Source organism: Neodiprion fabricii, chromosome 4 (genome assembly GCF_021155785.1).
Source record: "Neodiprion fabricii isolate iyNeoFabr1 chromosome 4, iyNeoFabr1.1, whole genome shotgun sequence".
Taxonomy (NCBI): Eukaryota; Metazoa; Arthropoda; class Insecta; order Hymenoptera; family Diprionidae; genus Neodiprion; species Neodiprion fabricii.
In genome coordinates this window covers 27527404-27547885 of record NC_060242.1, presented here as the reverse complement: position 1 = coordinate 27547885, position 20482 = coordinate 27527404, and the positions used below count along the sequence as shown (strand labels likewise).

The 20482-nt window shown below is 37.9% G+C and overlaps 1 protein-coding gene across 4 annotated transcripts; it reads right to left on the bottom strand.

Annotated features, from left to right (window-relative positions):
• Window positions 1–134: 134 nt before the first annotated feature.
• LOC124180852 (thymosin beta) lies at window positions 135–20441 on the bottom strand. Of its 4 annotated transcripts, XM_046566729.1 has the most exons (7): window positions 20284–20441; window positions 3475–3633; window positions 3191–3304; window positions 2426–2539; window positions 1875–1988; window positions 1205–1318; window positions 135–920 (listed from the first exon to the last, which is right to left on the bottom strand). In XM_046566729.1, the coding sequence occupies exons 2-7, from the start codon at window positions 3611–3613 to the stop codon at window positions 892–894; spliced, it is 624 nt and encodes a 207-aa protein (XP_046422685.1). In that variant the 5' UTR covers window positions 3614–3633; window positions 20284–20441; the 3' UTR covers window positions 135–891. The 4 variants fall into 4 exon arrangements, with proteins under 4 accessions (XP_046422685.1, XP_046422687.1, XP_046422686.1 ...); XM_046566731.1 differs by lacking the exon at window positions 1875–1988; XM_046566730.1 differs by lacking the exon at window positions 3191–3304.
• Between the last annotated feature and the right edge of the window lie 41 nt (window positions 20442–20482).

The window sequence follows — 20482 nt, the reverse complement described above, 5'->3', positions numbered from 1 at the left end:
TCGCTATCAAATGGAATATATCAATAGAATATCGGCTCTTGCCTGGACGTATTAAAACGATCACCCGGAAAATATATAGATGTAAGAGGCACTGTAGGAAATTGATACAAAGTAAATGCGACTAAAACCCAATGTTTATACAAATTATTATTTTTTTTTATTGATTGTATTCATTTTATTGGTATGACAATGCAATATGTACGAATATTAAAAAGTACAATAGCCCGTTATATAAAATATGATCTTTACACAAATATACTGACCAGTACCTCTGAAAAAGTTGCACATTATATTTATGTATAAACACATGCAACACCGGTAATAATTTTTCTGCTTCAAAAACCATACATTTTTATTATATATTTGTGTACGAGTATAGCGCATTTGAAAATAAAACATCCCTCTATAAATTTAATAAGCTATAAAAAGCATAATTACTGCATTATTCTCTGATCGTAAAATTATGAGACTCAATACAGTTCTTTTCTTTCTCATTTTTGCAAGCCAATTACTGATATTAGTAAATGGCTGAAAACTCTTTTGGCGACATGACATTTGTATGAATGTTTATAATATGCGTATCGTTTTAAACGTGGTCTGATTTTTCTTCTTACATTTATATCCCGTAGACGCAGTTTAAAATTCTTGTCTTCAATTTTATATCTGATGGTAGAATATCAAGTTTTTAGGTTTTATTAATTTTTTAGCAAACACTTGTTTCAGGATATAAAGCTCGCTAAATTTATGCAACTATAAATATTTAATATGAGATTATATTATCACGGTAGTCATATGATAGTAGGTATATTAATAATAGTTACGAAATGTTAGGGTATAGAGAATGAAGAAATGATGGGTGGCTGCATGTTGTTTAAGTACTTCCGACGCTGTTTAGGCAGCTACTTTTTCGGCATCGATCGCTGAAACATCGAAAAAAATGTTCATTATTCAACATATGTAAAGTAGTATTCTATCTTCTCAGTATATTTTTCAATTTCGACATCTTGTTGAATGTACAATCTAATCGAATACTTAAATATTATTCGAATTAAAGTTATTTTGTTCATTGAACGGCGACGGTGCTTCAATTTCTATATTGTAAACTGGCTAAGAATATTGTACTGTGTGCTGATATCGCTCACGAGTGACTATTTGAATAATTCTTCCCTAGAAATTCCGTAGTTTCAATATTCACTAAGTTTACCTTCTTTGGTAGGCAAAGGATTTTTTTCGAGGGTTTCTGCATGCTTCAGTTTTGCCGGGTCAAAGTTTTCAATTCCAGAAATAAGTTGTTGCTTTCCCTTTTCCTCCTGTATGGCTGTAAAATATTAAATAAATTATTAGCAATTGCAGAATATACTATGTATTCACAATTTCATCACCACTGGTTTCTTATACATGCGGTACGTCTTTATGGTATATAAGAAGACAGGATTAAAAATCTTCAGTATGCATCTTCATCAGGAGTAAAAATATTCATATATGGAAAGCATTTCTTAAGACAGTAAATACGTAAATTCACGTTTTTCATTATGTCAGTAGAAATACCAATCACTTATTTGATCAGTTAACATATATGTATCATTTCTACAGCATGGCTATTTGCAATAATTTAAATACAAAATTATGACTGTATACTGAATGTTCGTTTCTATCGTCATCTGTAAAGGTAATAGACGTGTGTGACATTTCGTATAATATTTACTCCACAGAAAGAAACCTCCTGACTTTATATATGAAAGAAATAAAATGAATTCAAGATTTTGTTCATTGAGGTTGGTCTTCATGCATTATTCAATTTTAAGCAATAGTACGAATATTGCAAAAAAATATCATGCAAACAAATTGATACAATTGGTAAAGCGAAAACCTACCTTGAGGGTCGGGTAAAAGGTTTTTTTCAAGGGTCTCAGCATGTCGCATAGCTGCTTTGTTGAAGCTTTCGACGCCATTCAGCAAATTCTGATGCTGTTTCTCGGCTTTTACGGCTATAATATTAATAAGGGAAAATATAAAACATGCTCATGCAAAAAATGGGTGAATACTAAAAATTTTACTTTTCAACATTCAGTAGAGCTTGAAAGTGCAATTAGAAACGACACTTACTGTACTGTACTGTAATGTTTTTGAGTTTCATACTTGCCGTATACGTAAAAGATCATACAATTACAACAATGTATACTGTTTTTGAGGTAAAATAAATGGAGCAAAAAGTATTTGAAGTATGGGCAAACCCCAAATGGTTAAATACGAAAGAAAATTTCAAAAAGAAAGCTGTTTAATTGACAGAAATTCAAATTTCGAGTTTTACATAAGCATAGCGGATCACAGTTACATATAAAACTGATAAGAAAAGCTGAAGAATTTTATAAAACATTTAAAACAAGCAACACTATAAAAGCAACTTGTCTATCATGCTACGTACCATCTTTGTCCGGAAGGTGATATTTCTCCTGGGTTTCCGTGTGCTTTAGTACGGCCGGGTCGAATGCTTCAATACCAGCAATCAAAGTCTGTTGCGTTTTCTCGGCAGCTACATCTGTAAACAAAAGAATTCAATTTTAACCTATCTGACTGATTTCAAATACGATTGAAAACCAAAGCTAATGCTGTTATGCAATTGCTTTTCAAAGAAAACAGCACTCGTCAACAGTTTCTAAGTGTGTCTGGTTAAGGCGGTAAAAGTTGCACGAAACAGCTTTTCAACACTGTTAATATTGACCTACGTAACACTGTCAAATTACCAAAAAGAAATTAAAATTGTCCTCTCCACATGGGTGTCCAGCATCATATCATGGTATATTAAGAAGGAATTGCGATGCACATAAAATTATAATAAATTTAGAATTACGCGCTGCAATTAATAACGTTTTGCTTTATCGTTGTTTCAGTTTCACTTTCGAATAAGGTCATTATATTACTTTCAAGGAAAATTCAGATCACATGTTACAATGCTCTGAGGAAAAGTTCTCTCAATGTATATGGATTTTATTAAGATAAGTAACAAACGAAAAAGTGACACATTTTTTTTTAGTTGTTAATGAAATCTCTCACACTAGTTTATACGTGCATAAAACTTGCTAACTGTATGGTAAATTTAGCCTACCACATATCGCACATCAACAAAATGATTCAGTTGGTAAGGATTGTTAATGGGATGGATCAAGGATCTTTAGGTAGGGATTGATACCTTGGGCGTTAGGCAAAACAATCTTCTCTACGGTGTCGATATGCTTCAAACGATCTGTTTTAAAGTTCTCCACTCCATGGATAAGCTCGCAGTGCTGTTTCTCCTGCCTCACGTCTGTATTATTATTTTATTTATTATAACAGTATTTAACAATAATTCAGTTGGTATAGATAAATTTTACCAGCACTTCGGTAGTTCGAGAAAAATTATTTGTGGGGTGTTTATTTCTTAATCCAGCAATATATAAAGACCGTTTACAATTTTTTAGATTAAAAAAAACGTACCTTCAGCTGAAGGCAAAACATTCTTCTCAGCAGTTGCAGCTTTCTTCATACAGCCATGGTTGAAGCCCTCCAGTTCGCTTTTAAGGTCTAATGCAACCTTAGGAAGATCCTTCAGGGATGGGCTTACGGGATCTGACATTCTGCTCTGTACTTATAAATCTGTGAACAGAAATAAAATCGATCAATTCTCCTGCGAATTGCACAGGGAGTACACGATTATTTATAATAGAAAGTTGTGCAGTTCAGAATTCAAAACGGACTAATTAATGCACTGATAATCAGGTCTGTTAAGTGGGCAATTATAAGCTGTTCCTGAGCTTGACACTACAAATACACGATTTGGTATAAACATTTATGACTGTTTGTTATTATAAAAGAGCACGGCTTTCACGAGTTACCATTACACGAGCGATTGTGATTTTGAGACAACAGTATGTACACAAAACACCGATACTCAAAATTTGAGAAAAAAATTAAAAATTAAAATGTCACAAAATAAAATTTAAGCGACAGCACCATACAAGTACAAGGCCTACTGCGCTCCAGTAGAAGAGAATAAAATTCCAATAACAATGCAGCTTTGGAACAATTTGAATTCAGTCGATTATCAGCTTGTTCCTTCTTTACCCGCAGACTTGTCCATTCTTTAGTATTTACAAATTCTAACAGACTCAAAGTCTAACAGAAGTATTTGCCTATACAGTAGATGAAGTATGTATATTTTTAACAAAAAGAACACAGGGACAACAGTGTAACAATATGCGTAATAAAAACAGACTGCTGATTGTGCAAATTCCAAAGACATTCTGAAGCTACTGGTACTCAGCAGGTTTACTTACAATCGTCGACCAATGCATTAAAAAATACTGCGGAATGTAACTTGAAATATTAATTATTTCACCTTTACGCTACAGCATATAAAAAACAACATGGTCTTTATGAGAAAGCCATGTTCACGCACATATTGCAGGGTTGAGTAAAATTTTCTCTCGGAAAGTTATTCAAGGTGCGGTTAAGATTTTAAAAATAATAATTGGACACGTATGATGATAATATTAGTTTTTTATTCCAATTTATCCGAAACGTTTCAGGCGGCATTACATGTTATAAATTCGATATTAGTATATCTCCGACACGGTTGTTATCTACAAGATACATCTCTTTTGGTTTACCGTTTTTTATGTATTGAAATGGACGCAGGTATTCCGATGGACTATTCTAATCACATAAATTGTACCCTGTTGCATGAAAAATCGAACAAGGAGCATCAGCATAAAAGTTGATGACCTTGAGGATTCGGAGGATGGTGGTGTGGGCGGAGAAGAACCAACGGATTTCACAAGAAGGTCTATGACCTGATATCGTTTGGTGAATCGTTGTTTGTTTAATTCACGCTATTTATACAACAGGTATACCTATAGTGTACAACGATTTTGCAGCCCCAATATTATAACTCTATTATACGTCTACCACCTAAATCGCAATTCTCCGTCAAACAATAAAGTGTCCAATACACATTGAAACGTCTATTGCCGCATATACATAATAGAAAGGGGAAATAATAAATAACCGTGGAACAAATTGCGAATAGTTAAAGTTTCAACAATTACATCGCCGTGACTGCATCAAATTGGTATTATAGTAAACGGATGCAGGCAATCCAGTTCAACTGATCGTTATCGGTATTTATAAGAGATATATCGATGGGCCGTGACAGTCAACGGAAATGGAATTTGCTGCTTCCGGTACGTCGACAGAATCCCAGTCCTTCGTAGATGGTCGTTAAATGTATTATACATACAGGTATACATCGTACATACAATAACGAAGCAGTGACCAGCTGATGCATCACGCGCAGTCAGCAATACAAGAGTCCTCGGAAGCCGCACTCTTGGTTTTAAAATACCTCAATACGTGCCCAACAATACAGGGATTGCCGTCTGCATCTCAATGCCCTTGTCGCTTCGTCTTGAGAGAAGAATCGCATCGTTAACTCGGTGCGATTCGTCGTTTACACCGCAGTTCATGAAGTGGACGATACTTCGCTCGGTACGATGTACGAATTGCCGTCGGTGAATCATTTTGATAATAGCATATTTCACGTTATTTTTTTTTTTTTATTAAACCTAATATTCAACCATCATGGTTTGATACATCAGAATACCCTAACTCGAATATAGATCTACGAGTTTTTGAAGTCTGTTTGTTCTTCGTGCAAGTCGCCCGCACCGGATGGAAAGGAAAATAAAATAAATGGTGTCTGAACTGACATTGCAACAGGGCAGGTGACATAGACTGTCGGAAGATCATCTAAGCCATATGCTGATGTACAAGCATCGCATCGATTATACACAATTGGTTGTACAGATGGTTGAACATTTCAAAATTATTAAAGGGAATTCACGAAGTTTTCCAAAGTTCAAACGTTATTCACTATTTCGATTTTATACGTCGAAATCGTGCTAGGTCAATGAAAGTTAAACAAATTAATCTCATTTTTATTTTGAACACCTGTCTAAAATTTGGAAGCGATTGTCTGAATCATAACGGATTTATTTTACTTATAATTTTTTGTGATTTTACGTTGATTCTTGCGGGAAACTGTCAGACTCAAAGTAAAATAATATAAAGTTAAAAGTGAAATAAATTTGGTACGGTTTTGGGTAGTCTTTTTCAAATTTCACACATGTGTTTAAAATAAGATTGACAACGAATTGTTTAATTTTCATTGACCGAGCACGATTTCGACTTAAACACGCCTGTACATTCTTAATTTCGACGACTCACAATCAGATCAACCTTAGCGAAGTTCGTTCACGATCCAGCAAGGAATGGTTAGAGAGGATGAAGAAGTAGAATTGGAAAAAGAAGGAGAAGAAGAAGAAGGAGAAGAAGAAGAACGTCGTCGTTGCAGTAACCAGGAGGCGGGTTGAAAAAGGGGAGAAGGAGGAGAGTAAGGAATGAGGAGAGGCGGGGAAAAAAGCGGGCTGCATTCCACGTGGGTGAAGTCACTATATAAGCGATGCAGAACCGATCTCTGTGTATCGCTTATACAGTATAGATATACGAATGCTGCACCAAGTTGCAGTTAACATATTATATATTACTATACACGCATGACTATATTATCAGATCTGATCGTGAATGCGTAGTAGAAATATATAATTACATGTATATGACTGCAGCTTGCACAACCGATTATACAAACTATAATTATGTATTCTCTTAAAGCAGCAGTTCAAGCTTTCCTCTTCGTTCAGATTTTTTTATCTAGTCGGCATCGAGAAACAGTAGGATAAGTAGTAGTGTTTTTCATTTGCTCCTAGTGAGTTATTATATTCACTTCTTTGTCTTTTATAAGAGTAATGAACTAACGTTAATATTCTGTTTATCAAATCTTGATAATTCCACATTCATGTAACATATTATGTATATAATTAATTGGCTGCAATCACATCCGTTATATTCGAATGATCTATATAATACATATTTTCATTATTTTGTATTGCTCATCGTTGATATTAAGATCATTATCCAATACATGATACAACATTAAAAAATCGGTACGAAAATTTCTCGAATGAGAGCATTTTTATTATACGCTCAGGAAATGTCGAAACACGAACCAGATATCGCTGGTCAAGCCAACTTCCCGTTTACCCGTTATTATACGTGAGGCTGATACGTGTATCATTTGTGCATTCTGCTGTCGCGTTATCTTCAACGTTTCAGCACTGTTTTAATATTCGTGTCACGTCAAAATCACGGGCATCGACAATTTTACAAATCTCTTGTGTAAAAGATGAAGATAAAAGAGATATTTGATATCTAATTTCAACCGACGAGTATTCCCATGCAACATATCAGCGTTATTGCAAACTTAAATGTAAAAGCGCGACGGCCGGCTTTCGAACATGTGTTTCGTCCATCCGGTTGTAAGTTTCACGGTCAAGGGCAGGGGCGCGACTCGATATTCATAGGCGAGTGTCACGTGACGGGTTTATAAATAGCCCAACATATCCCTGTGTATGCACACACACACATACACGCATGGCATGTGTACCAAGATCAGCCGCACTCACGTCCTTGTTAAAACAAACTCGAAGGTATACACGGATCATCGGGTATCGTGTAGCAGATCCGGAGAGAAAGAGAGAGTTGGAGAATTCGAGATTTGGATGCACTGCGCATTGAATTACATTATTAGCACTTGCACGAGTAAAAGATAAATTAAACATGTAAATAACTGTAAATAACGTTTTTTCAAAAACGATAAGTCCGATTGATTAATTCGAATGCCCGCGCGAACAAGTTCTAACCGTTCTAACATAGGTAACGGTTTGAAAAAAAAAACAAATGCCAATACCGCGGCCATATTTGGTGACTATTCAACGCTGTTTTTCTCGCTCTCTTTTACCTACACAACCGCACGTGTACAATACGTAGTTACATCGGAATTTATGACGAGACGGACGACAAATAATAGAAAAAAAAAAATCGTTTTTTTCTCTCTTCTATCTGTTGTGGTTGGACGTACAACGATTTGGGCGATTGTCATCAATCACACAATCGATTCGAACGCGAATGATTGCAGCATGTTTCGACACACTTTCGCAAACTTTTCAGTTATGCATTGGAGGGCGATATTTCACAGCATACATAAACCATTTCGATCCCTTAAGAGGATTCTATATAGTCAATTTTTACGGACCGAGTGAAATATCACTTATTTTGACTTATTACCTAAGCTTACGCATAACTAAAGCAAAAAAGCTACCGCCAGCGCCATTCTACATACAATTTCGCACACGAATATCCGAAAAAAGTTTTCTTTTAAAAGTATTCCTGTAATTCAATTATCATTTATCGCAGGTATACATTTCCTGGCGTCATTCTCGGATGAAGTAAAAAAGTTTCTAGACGTTCCCGTTCGGCATTGCATGTAGAAACAGCGGCGTAGGGAATAGTAAAAATAATTGATATTTCACTCCGTCGGTAAAGACTGACTACAGCAAACTCTTACATCCACATAGCTGTTCCATATCTTTTATACCTAGAAGTGAGATGACGCAGGATGACGGACAGCAGGTACGAAGCACAGTTATAAATTACGTACGACTGTGTGTGTGCGTGCGTGCGTGCGTGTGTGTGTGTGTGTGTGTGTGTGTGTGTGTGTGTGTGCGTGCGTGCGTGCGCGCACAGGGTATAGGACGCGTTAGTCAATCGTCACAAGCAGCAGGAGCAGTACGCAGTACATTATACGCAACGAGCAAGGCTGTTGTCCTTATAAGGATCGAATCATATGCCCTTCTAGGGAGTTCTGGATTCGAAAGGTGGCAAATAACGCAATCATCAGACTCGAGACTCGAAAGCACTTGGATAAAACGCGGGAGACTCGCGCGGGCATTAAAACTGTATATACCTACAGGATTATAATGTAGTCAACGCTGTGTAATATGAGCTCTTCCTTATCGGGAATTCTGGCTCAAGGAAATCCACCCGAAATTTATACGGATTGTATTTTGCAAACAGTAGCATGCAAACAGATTTTTCAAAACGCCGCCGCGCCGTTACATTTCAAACGTGTAAAACCTGTTTCAAGATTAGAAAATTTAAAGCTCCGTTTTTCGCCATTTCCGCCTCGGTCTCCTTGTATCCTAATATTGTAAAACTCAGACGGCGTATTATACAAGATCCAAGTTATGGCAGAAAAAAAAAATATATAAATGACTATTTTTCCAATAAAAAATTTATAACCGTCTGCAGGTAATATTATCTGTCTTTTTCCAACATTTTAAGAGAGTTAAATGTAATCTGCAGGAGATTCTTCATTTCTCGTAAAAACTGCGATCACACAATCTGCTGCAACCCCCCCCCCATACATAATATCTTGGGTTTCTTTTTCTTTCCACGGAATTGGTTCACCGCAATTATAACGTACACGGTGGTGTTACTCCGTCAAGTTATTACAAACGACCGACAAAATGTGGAAAGTATACTTCCGGGACAAGTGCGGTCGTGATTTTTATCGGTTTGAACTTTCTACAAAATGCTGTAATATCGTTGCCTGCTACCCTACGATATGTGTCTTACGCGAGTACGTCTCGTATTAGAAAACGCGACTTATAGTTCAAAGAGCTTACAGGCATTGCAGTGAAGAGAATCAGGCGACATATAGAGAAGTTTGAGCAAACTTGACCAGCTACGAGTGCAGTGAAAGGCGACGTCAAGATTTGCCTTCTGGGATATCCTCGATTCCTCCACTGCATAACTATAAAAGAATCGGCGACTAGACGGCATGGTGAAGAATATTTGGCGATGATTGATAATCCAGGGTGATTCATCGTTTCAGATGCGGGGAGAGTGGAAATTATTTTAGCCAATAAGCTTATTCATCGGCACTGTTATAGTAATACCGACATATATACCGCGTATCATAAATCCCTCATCCTCAATTAAAACCGCCTCGAAACCCGCGTACATCGGTAATAATCATACCAATTAAGTAATTGTTTCAAATGAATTCTGAATACCTACTAAGTACGTAAATATATGGTTAATCTACGTAACATGTATCGCACTATCCCAATTCTTTTTCTCGTATATTACATCTACATTTCATGTAAATGAGTAGGCATACTCAACATATAGCGTGTAGCACAGTTACATATTATAGCTTGAAAAGTTTGAATCAGCATGAAAGTATGTACCTACGATATACGAGTTAAACAACATTCATGCAAGTACATATGGAGATGCCTATTATGTACTTTATAGGCCAGGATATATTCAAATAACAAATACACGTAGAGTCGATCATGAGTCACGATAATTAACCCCAAGCCACGTATAACACGACGAACCGCTATTTTGCAGCTGTACGAAATTTCGTTACTGAATAACTTTACAATTTTTGCTTGGTAAAACGCATATCTATATATTCCGCAGATATTTTAACATATGTATAGAGGTGGTTAGTTAGGTTTGTATTTCAAGCATTTGATACCAGAAGCATATATCTGTTATAGATTTTTCAATTCTTCTTTTTTTTTCACAAAAAACCACTTCTGCGCCAGCTTGAAAAGAAATGTAACGTTCGCGTGTCATTTAAATGGCAAAACGATGTCTAGCATAGTTGATGTCGACTGGCGTCTGTGAATTGTTTTTCCGCAGTCTGGATCTTGAGAGGTTTTTATCTCAGGCTTCAAGTAAGGGACTTGAAACCTTCTAGAAAGTATTTTCCCTAAACAGCCCCACAATGTATACGTGTTCTCGCATTCCAAAACCCAACTATAGACCGTGTAACCGAAACATTGTCCCTGCAGTAGCTGCACGATGAGCAACTGGAACTTTTCTCAACCTTTCAAGTACGGACCTAAAATACCACGTGTGTGTTTTTGTATGTTATGATGGAACTAACATCATTTTATAAAAAATCCCGTTTGCATAGTCAACGGTTTAAAACCATGAAAGGAATCTCAGAATTTATTCAGCTATCCGGAATGTGATACAGCTGAAAAATATCACAATTTTTCAAATATAGCTTGTCTTGCACCTTCTAACCGAATAAAAATGTGTGCCTTATTTTTTCGACGTAGCCAGCCTCGCAGGACGGAGGAAGAGGATTTATTTCGAGCCTTTTACAGTTTGTGAATTTAAATATCGCAATGCCGGATCTCACGGTTCGCGATTAGCGGTACACAGCGAACTCGTATAATAACGATTATAATACATACGTATATGTAACATTCACAAGGCAGATTTTGTACCCTGACAGTAGTCTTTGCATATACGTATAACACAGACAGTACACACTTGAAGATGATGATTTCAAGGTGGAGATAAACAACGAACATCAATTATCTGCCAACAAACTTGAACGTGTCTTCTACCGAGTTTGGAACAGAGCCTCTCTGTGCACGAGCTGTCTAATCAGTGTTCGTTAATTAGCGCGAAAAATCTCGTAATTAATAAATAGCAACCTTACGTTATTATACATCATTAGAGTGGGTACCTACGTATACGAACAGTTGGGAGACGGTGCAGAGGAATTATTCGCGCGCAATGTACTCACAATTAGAGACGGACGGATGAACGGGCGGGCAGCTGGACGCTGATCTACACAACCATTCGCACAAATCCATGCACATGCCTCGAAACGCACACGCGAAAAACCGCGTGCCGTGTACCACTCGAAGCGCTTTGCGAGCCCGGTGCGACCGTGACGGGTAACGAACCCTGTACCCCCTTTTGCAGTGGCGTATAGTCGTCATTTCTCGATATCCCCAAGGAGCGAATACGAAATCACTTTCGACGAAGATATTCGCAAAGCAGAAACAGGAGCTTTTTTCTTTATACGATATGTAATTTAGGATAACACCTGTCGCTGTTGATGCCGCTGTAAAACTGTGACCGATTTGACAATTATGAAAATAAAATTCGATCCACGTTTACAGAACATATTTATGAAAATGTGTTTTGACGCCATTCAAGAGCTTAAAAATTCAGCGTAATTAACGAGTCGCCTTGTATTTTTGTATTGTTGTACTAGAGGAAGATGTTGAAAATTCGAAACGCGAAATGACATATAATAAATAATGCGTATATGCTGCGTTAACATGCATATATTACGTAGATAACAATACCGCAGATCATGAGAATCGCAATAAAGAAATATTGTACCTATATAGCTTCTGTGCAACGCATCAAGTATCAAGTTGTACGTGCATGCAGGACGTGATAAAAAAGAACAGTAATCGCAAGTGGTAATATTCCGTAGAAATGACTCGAGTTAACTGCTCACGCGTCAAGAATTCAAAGTGCAGCTTGGGTGAAAAAAAAATGATATTTATAATACATGTGTGAAAAATATTCTATTTATAATATTCATCGGCACGAATGTCATTCTATAATTTGCAAAATTTGTACAAATTACGATAATCGGACGATTGAAATTACGCAATATAGCAATTCTAACAAACTTATTGTTTCAAACGTAGTCGCGTTAAGTTGTACATTTTGAGATGAAGTAATGTTTTTTTTTTTTTTTTTAAACAACGGAATCCTGCGCTACAATTTTTTTCTTCTTTATCTTTACTCGTAATATCATTCCTTTGTTTGAAGAAACAAATGGATGATATTATACATATAATTTCAAGTGATACTTTGAGTCGTATGAAAATTGCCGTATACAAGTTTATGTACTGCATGTATAAATAGTAATAGAACATGTGTTAACTGTGGGGCTTACAGCTTCCTCGAAGCTTGAGGACTATATAAATTATGTTATTATGTCTATAGTACATTAGGTAGATATATACAAATGTACGTCGTAAAAAGAATGACGCATCCGACGATCGCACACTTGCATAAATGTAGGTATATGTATCACGCATTTCTTATCAACTCGGTGCAGCAGTTTAACGCAGTGCGTTCAACAGAAGCAGTAATTAATTATATGGCACGCACATAGATAAATAACGTGAATAATATCGATAATTTTGATGTATCGGTTAAGCAGACGATTCCATACATGTGTCGCTAATTATACGCTGTCGTAGAAATATGCCCATTAGTGTGTATTATAGGTATAGGTATGGCTAATATAAGGCCGTATACACAACAGAATCCATCGAGGCTGACGTGGCTCTCAGATCCATGGCAGCAACAGCTTTGCCGACTTTCCACATCTCTACGCCAGTGTCTTTAAAACTCTTTCTAAAGTAACTTTACCGGTCAAGTATTGCGGCGATGGCAACCATGTTGTGGTGCGCATCGGATCGCGGCTACTTATTTCTCGTTTATTATATTTAAATGTAAAATATAATATGATATAAATATGTCTGTGATTTCTAAAATTTTCTCTGAAATTTCCCCGTCTTTTTATTTCTCATTATACCCTTCGATATTTGCATGTTTTACGCAAAGATGATTCACGGACCTTCGAATGATTGAAAATCACGTTTCTAATCCGGCACGACGATACGAATATCTATCCGGAGTATTTAAGATTTTGTAAGGCGCGTTGCTGCGCTCGTCGTTAGTCTCTACGGTTGCAACATTCCTTCGATCATAATATAGATTCCAAGAGTAATGTTTTACGCTGTAACTATGCCAGGTTGATCGGAGGTCGATGACACCGCGAGCTAAACTTGGCGGATCCTCTAATTGGTAATCCTGCGTCTAGATCGGCGGCTACAATCGTGAAAACAGACTTCCATGCATGGCTTGCTGTATAACTGCAGCTGTTAGATGGAGAATAATGGCCCTGCAGCAGAGTTCTAGACAGTTCTACGCGTGATTATGACAAAGAAAAAGAAAGGAAATAAAAACAACCGATACAAAAAATATGTAACATTATATCTAGTTCAAAGCGAATGTTTGAATTGTATAGCCTTCCGGGTTTTAAGAATTAATTAATTGGTAGAACAAATTTATACCCATAGAAAGAAATAGAATTCTTAAACTGTGATGAACTTTTAATTCAACGAAATCGATTTACTTTTACAGGTAAATAGTTGGATTACTCTAATTATGAAAGAAGCGTATTATATGTATATATATATACATCTAATTTGAACCAACGTTGTCAAGGAAATTTGTCAAAATTTGAAGAAATTACTTGCACAGTTAATTAATATATTTAGTTAGTAAGTAAGATAAATGAAAGAAATGTCATTGAATCAATGGAAGATGTTTTAAATTGAATTGTTTCATTGCATAAAATATTGCCGGTCTAAGAAACGAACAATTCTTCTCATCGTACATACTTATAGGGTATTACACCGGGCATTGGTTAGCTGGTAAAACGCGCGGCGTCGCGTTGGCGCCGGCAAGGAACGCGTTCGACTTCGCCGAAGGCGAACGGCCCAGACGAACGAACCGGAGGTCGTGAAAAACGAGAGAAGGAGGAAAGGAACGAGAAGAATCGGCAAAGAAAGAGAAAAAAACAAATAATATCAACGTTTCTATAGACCGGACAAAATATTCCCTCGTGTTGATAGAGTTTCACAGCACAAGTTATAATTTTTATCCAATTTTTAGACAACTTTTTTTTCCTCCAATTCTCTTCTCGTCATTCCACCTACCTGTTTTATCGAAATGCGCAGTAGGTATAATGTGATTTAAATAAAGTTATTTACGACGAGTAAAGTTTTTCACTTTCTTTTTGCGATTCAGCTGCACGCATTTGTTTGTCTGTTATTTTTGCAATTGCGGGGAAAAATTGTCCGATGCATATGCTTCGATATTTTCCATGGAAGTGATTCAGACGTCTGTCGTACGCCCGAGCTCAAGGAGGAAAAAGAAGCCTGCGATTCAACTCTTGCTACGGTTAAATTTGCTAATTGATTAATTCCTGCTGTTTAAATCAACCGTTTCAAATGGGGGATGGAATAAACTCCATCACGTCTTACTTGTACGGTTAAAATTAAAATTACGTAGAGAATTCTGAAACCCATGAAAATTTGTCAATTAGACATTAATTGAATCGATTAAATTTTAGGCATAGATGATTTTTTGTCAGTGGCTGCGAATACTTATGAAATTCCTTTCAAAATGATATCGACTCGTTCATTTGCTGTGATTATTTTCATTTGCCAATTTGAACGGACTGTAAAGGAATCTGAATGTGAAATAAATAGAACGTGGGGAGATCGGAGTTGATCGCCGCAACTGGAAACAGAACACTATATACTTTCCGTTATAATGAACGAGAATTAATATGTTTATAAATACGTCAGTCGTGTATAAAGACGGGCAGACAGAGAGTCGACACTGTTATGAACAGCTTAATACGATTTTCTCAATAATCCGTGACACAGTCCAAATAATAGTGAACACGCACTACTGTAAGTGGATACACGTCAGTATTGTTACATGCTGTACAAGTTGTATACTGTATAATACAATATGCATCGTGCGCAAAGTACGTCTATAACTATATAATACACAAGGCTCGCAGATAAGCGAGAACAAGTGTAAATAAAAAAACAGTAGGCGATAACGACTTGAATGGACAAGGTGAGGCGGAAGTGAGCCGAATTTTTGTATACCCGTTTGTATTTCATTTTTTACCGTTTTTATTTTTCTTTAAAACATCTAAACTAAACACGAAGAACCGCTGCCTTCATTCAAGAACACGCAAGTGGAGTTATCCGTTCAGAGTTTGCGGGTTTATTTATTTATATCCTCTGACGGATGCGCAAGAAAGAACGAAAAAACCGCTGGAACTGTGATAATTTTTTTACCGAATGCGGAAATTTCACCCGACTGCATTTTTTTCCTTATTTTATGTTAGCCTCCTGAGCAGGATTAAAATATTCTTTAATAAGAATGAAAATTTTGTTTACTCCCTTGTAGCATGTTGACAGTTAATATGAATCATGTTGTTGAACGAGAAAAATTTATTTGGTTTTCGAATGAATTTTACCTTAAACGAGGTGTGAGGCGAGTGAAAAAATGTACCTCTTTACTACAGCTAGCTTGAAAATCAACGCGCAAAACGGACATGATACGAGGTTCCTAAAGCACGCCGACTAAACGAGATATACGTGTGTCCTGCAGCTTTTACGTGTTTATACAGCCTGAGAGGATTGCGTTATATACGTATTTAACATGCACTGTACAGTGAACATACTACACAGATGTGTACACAATTAACATCCACGGACGTGACTGTGCACGAGTAAATACGAGTATAAACAATCAAGTGTGCATGACTACGTACAGAACGTGGGAGAGAAACATACGGTAAGAAATATGCGTTTTTTGCCAAAGGTAAAATTTGTTTCTCGAAAAAGGGAATTACCGAAATTTAAAACACAGGTTTGCTTATATACAACATTGGAAAGAAAACGAACTTTGACATGAGTGAGTGTATTTGTACACATTTGAAAATTAATTTGTTGATCGAGATGAATTAATTTTCTTTTAATCAATTGGTAAGTTGCACAATCTTGGTTTATTATTTAATACCGACGTGTCTAAATGGAATTTACCGTACTCATTTCTTGGCACTAAAATATATCGTCGAGAAAGCAGTTCAAATCATTATTTGTAGCGAAAATACAGAACTCGCGTACGTCTGACAATATTCTGCATCCAAGTATTGATAATTGGACAAAACGTGCAATTCTCAAACACCTCTGCTAAATTGCAGAGAACCTGAGTCATACCCTAGCAGCCGCCACCGCTGCTATTGATAGGGGAAAAATAAACGAGAAAATCTGTCGCAGCACTTCGTACCGGTTGTTCGCAGCACTCTAGTTGCAGTCGCAATTTATTAATAAAATCATTAAAGATCTAAACCGCTGAAGGCCTCGCTTCATGCCGTTGAATAAGTTTCACTGATTGATCAGGCTTGATAAATCCATATATCGCACGACGTTCCTTCTCTGAGCTAAAATCAGTTTAATTTTCAACATTTTTCTTCCGTTTGCAGCTGTTTATTTCCTTCCGTCTCTATATTTCAGACAGTAGTTCAGGGGCGAGATCTTCTCGCTGCAGCCCCGAGAGAAAATGGGGTTGCAGCGGTGACGCGATGGAAATCAATCGTTGACCGAGGGGGCGTAAATCAGATTTCCGCGCAAGGGCGAAAACAGCGGCGTCACTCCGTCTGATGTAGACGGTTTTATCGATTGAGGATAGAACGGAGCCTGCGGAACGGCCTCCGTTGTTATAGCTATTGGGTCGGCGATTCGGGGGTTGCCGAGATGCTCCCGGCTGTTCGACGTCCCCTGTACACATAGTAGCTATGCACGCGTTTCCCGGATTCACGGCCAGGCCGACCCTCGCTTTACGGTCAGGGTGAGCCTTCCACGAGACAAGAGCGCGACCTCAAGCCCCGTTTACAACCTTACAACCGTTCTGGTGCGCGTGAGTAGAGATGGACACGTGCCAAGAAAACGAAAAGTCCGAATTCAAATATTTTTTCGCACGACTTGGGCATTCCAACAGCAACTGCAAGGTCCTGTTGTTTGGTTACATATCGATTCGGTCGTTGGTTGGAGGATCAACTCTGTTCATTGCGGTGAAAATTAATCTACCTTTTCGGCAATTAAATAACCAGCTCTATATTTAGAAAGTAGCTCAATGATACGTGAAGAACAGTTACAGCGGAGCGAAACTATCGCGTAATGAGGTAAAAGAAAAAAGTATAGGGAAAAAAGTTTTCTGCGGCAGCTGCACTGTTTCATGCGGATGAATTCAGGCTGGTATACCGTCCAGCGTTCCAACAATTGGCTACTCTGTTTGCGAAACTGTTACTTAATTTGAAACAGAAGATTTCAATTTGCCAATTTGTGGTTGGAAATCGGCGATTTCTGATTGCTCGAACGGGAATTTTAGAAGGTCTATTTTATACGATCTGCACCTTGTTAAAATTACTTTGTATTAAATTCCCGCAAAAAACACAGGCACGTTTCAACGTTTGTATAAAACGATCAAGAAATACGAATTTGTAATTTTAACCTATTACTTTTTCATATACGATAATTCAATTATTGTTTCACATTCAAAAACAGTATTAATCAGGAATACTTACTAAGTGAGATTGACTTAGATTGAGTGGAAAGGTTAAAACCACTTATCCAACTATACCACTTCCGTCTCAGGGTAATTTGCACTAACGTGAATATAGTTACAGTATAAATTTATAATAACTATACCCCCCACCCCTCCCTCCGCTTGAATTACGATAACGGTTCTCTTTGGCTAGTTTTGGCTGCTCTAAGAGTGTTTCTTGGCTTTTCGGTAGACCGTACGCCTGTCGTGCGGCAACTTGGCAAGCACCTCCGCGCATCCTTGAACACGCGAAAGGCGCGGTATGGAAGATACATACATGCACAGGTTACACCATGTGAAGAAACGCAGGTAGGTAGGTTACATGCAACGTGTAACAGCGGAGAGTGCGATTAAAAGTTGAAAGACCCGGCGTACACAGCGAGCTGTAAAGGTGAACGGCACAAGACGGTAGACGGTGGAAGAAGGCTGAAAGCCCTCCTCAGCTAGACGTCCTCCTAATTCTGGTGAAAAATTGAATTCGGTATTTCTGGAGAGAACGGTAAGGGGGCGCGGGGCGTCGGACGACCGAGGAAGTCTATTTTCGGCGGCCATATTGTTGCTGTCCTTTTTTAAGCGGGCACTTGCATGCCTTGGAGCCTTGGCCCAGGATTACTTTGGGGATGCGCTTCGCGTGTACGTCCAACATCTGCAGTCAAAACCACGCCCTGTCCCTTACCGAGAAGAACCGTCACCCCACCTCCCGCAGTTTCTCTCTCCGGAACGGCAGGAGCGCTATGCCCGCGACAAAAACGAGTCGTACACACAAATGCGTATTTTGACTCAACTCAAAGGAAACGAAAATAACGCAGTGATCAATGCATACCGCGTATGACGCGCCGCGTTACGCTCAGAATACTTGTACAAGTATATAGCCTTGTACAGTATAGAGCTCCGAAACTTTTTATTTTTTTCATTTTACAACTGACTTGCGAAGATAATCCAAGTAAGGAACCGTACACATTTCTATGACGAACAAGATTTTCGTCAACGAGTTTCGGTTTGAAAAATCACCTGCCTATTGTACACCGGCGCATAATACATACTTTTGTAAAATGAATGAAAAAAATATATCTATGCAATGATCGGAGGCCACTGCTTATAGTTTGCGCAAATTCGATAATACGTAATACGTATAATACAGTAATTTGTGACTTGAATGTTTCTAATTCGAAGTAAAGTTGAAAAATATATCATATATTTCGTTCGCCAAGTGTATTAATAAGTTGTCCGCTTGCCCACGCACTAAACGAGCACGAATACTTATATTTTATAGGTACAGAACCTAACAGATGTATCTGCTTTTCGCTTTGCATTACAGGGTATTTCAACGAAGTAATATTAAGTATAGAAATTTACGAAATCATCTTAATTGGAGTGGTGAATTGGATTATCTTCATTTCAGTAATTGGTTATTCCAAGGAACAGTAAAAAAAAGGACCAAGAACCAGCTGTTTAATTACGACCATATCCCAATCTTCGCTGGACAGATAAAACAAGTTGGAAAAGTCCATTCGGACGAAATTCAGTCAGACCTGTTGCAGTGACTCGCGTGAATTTTCTTTGTCATTTGTGTGTACATCTGTAGACGTTGCGTTCTCATCTACCGTCAAAATGATTCAAAGTTCCCTGTTACAGTGCATGATATATTTTGAATGCAAACTGCTAGCTATCAATGAATACACCACACCCCACTCAAACAGTCGTTCGAATATTCAAGTATGGACCGCACCCTTGAATCTTTGTTGCGACGGAAGCGCTGCTGCACAAGCCACGACGACTATGCAAGCAGGATATTCTCCGAAGTTTCGACATCGCGTCATAAAATGCCTCTCGAACATTTACAGCCGACATGAAACCGCGTTATAAATCCGCCTTAAACTTTTCCCAAAAAATAGCAACAGCCGTTATCATTATACTGGGCAAACCGTTTCTGTATGTTCCACAGATCCGTTAGAATCTGACTAATAAAACAAGCCGAGACTGCGACTCTGTTAACCAACCAGAGTCCATACTTTCTTTGTTCCAAGTCGTACGTCGCACGTCATAACAACAACGTGAGCAGAGTACTACACGTCCGAAAATTGAGAATTTAACTGACAGTCGGTGTATTTGATCACAAGTCACAAACACCGTTAGCGCAATCGTTGGAAATTGAGTAATGGAACAGGATCGTTAAGATTAAAAGTCATACAGCGGAAATATATACTGGTAGAAAAAAAAAACAAAAACAAGTTCGTGTCTACTGACCTGTCACTAAGGAAAGAGGGGCACTGTGTCTTAGCCGGGCTTTGAAGACGAACGCAGACTAGCGAAGACTGAGCGATCAAACGTTGGTTCCGTTCTACGCGCGCCGATATGCACCACGGAGTGAGGAGCCCCGCCAATGTCTCCCCACGGTATTTCCCTTTCCGTTGTCCCCCCCCTCCCATTCCAGAATGCTGCTCCG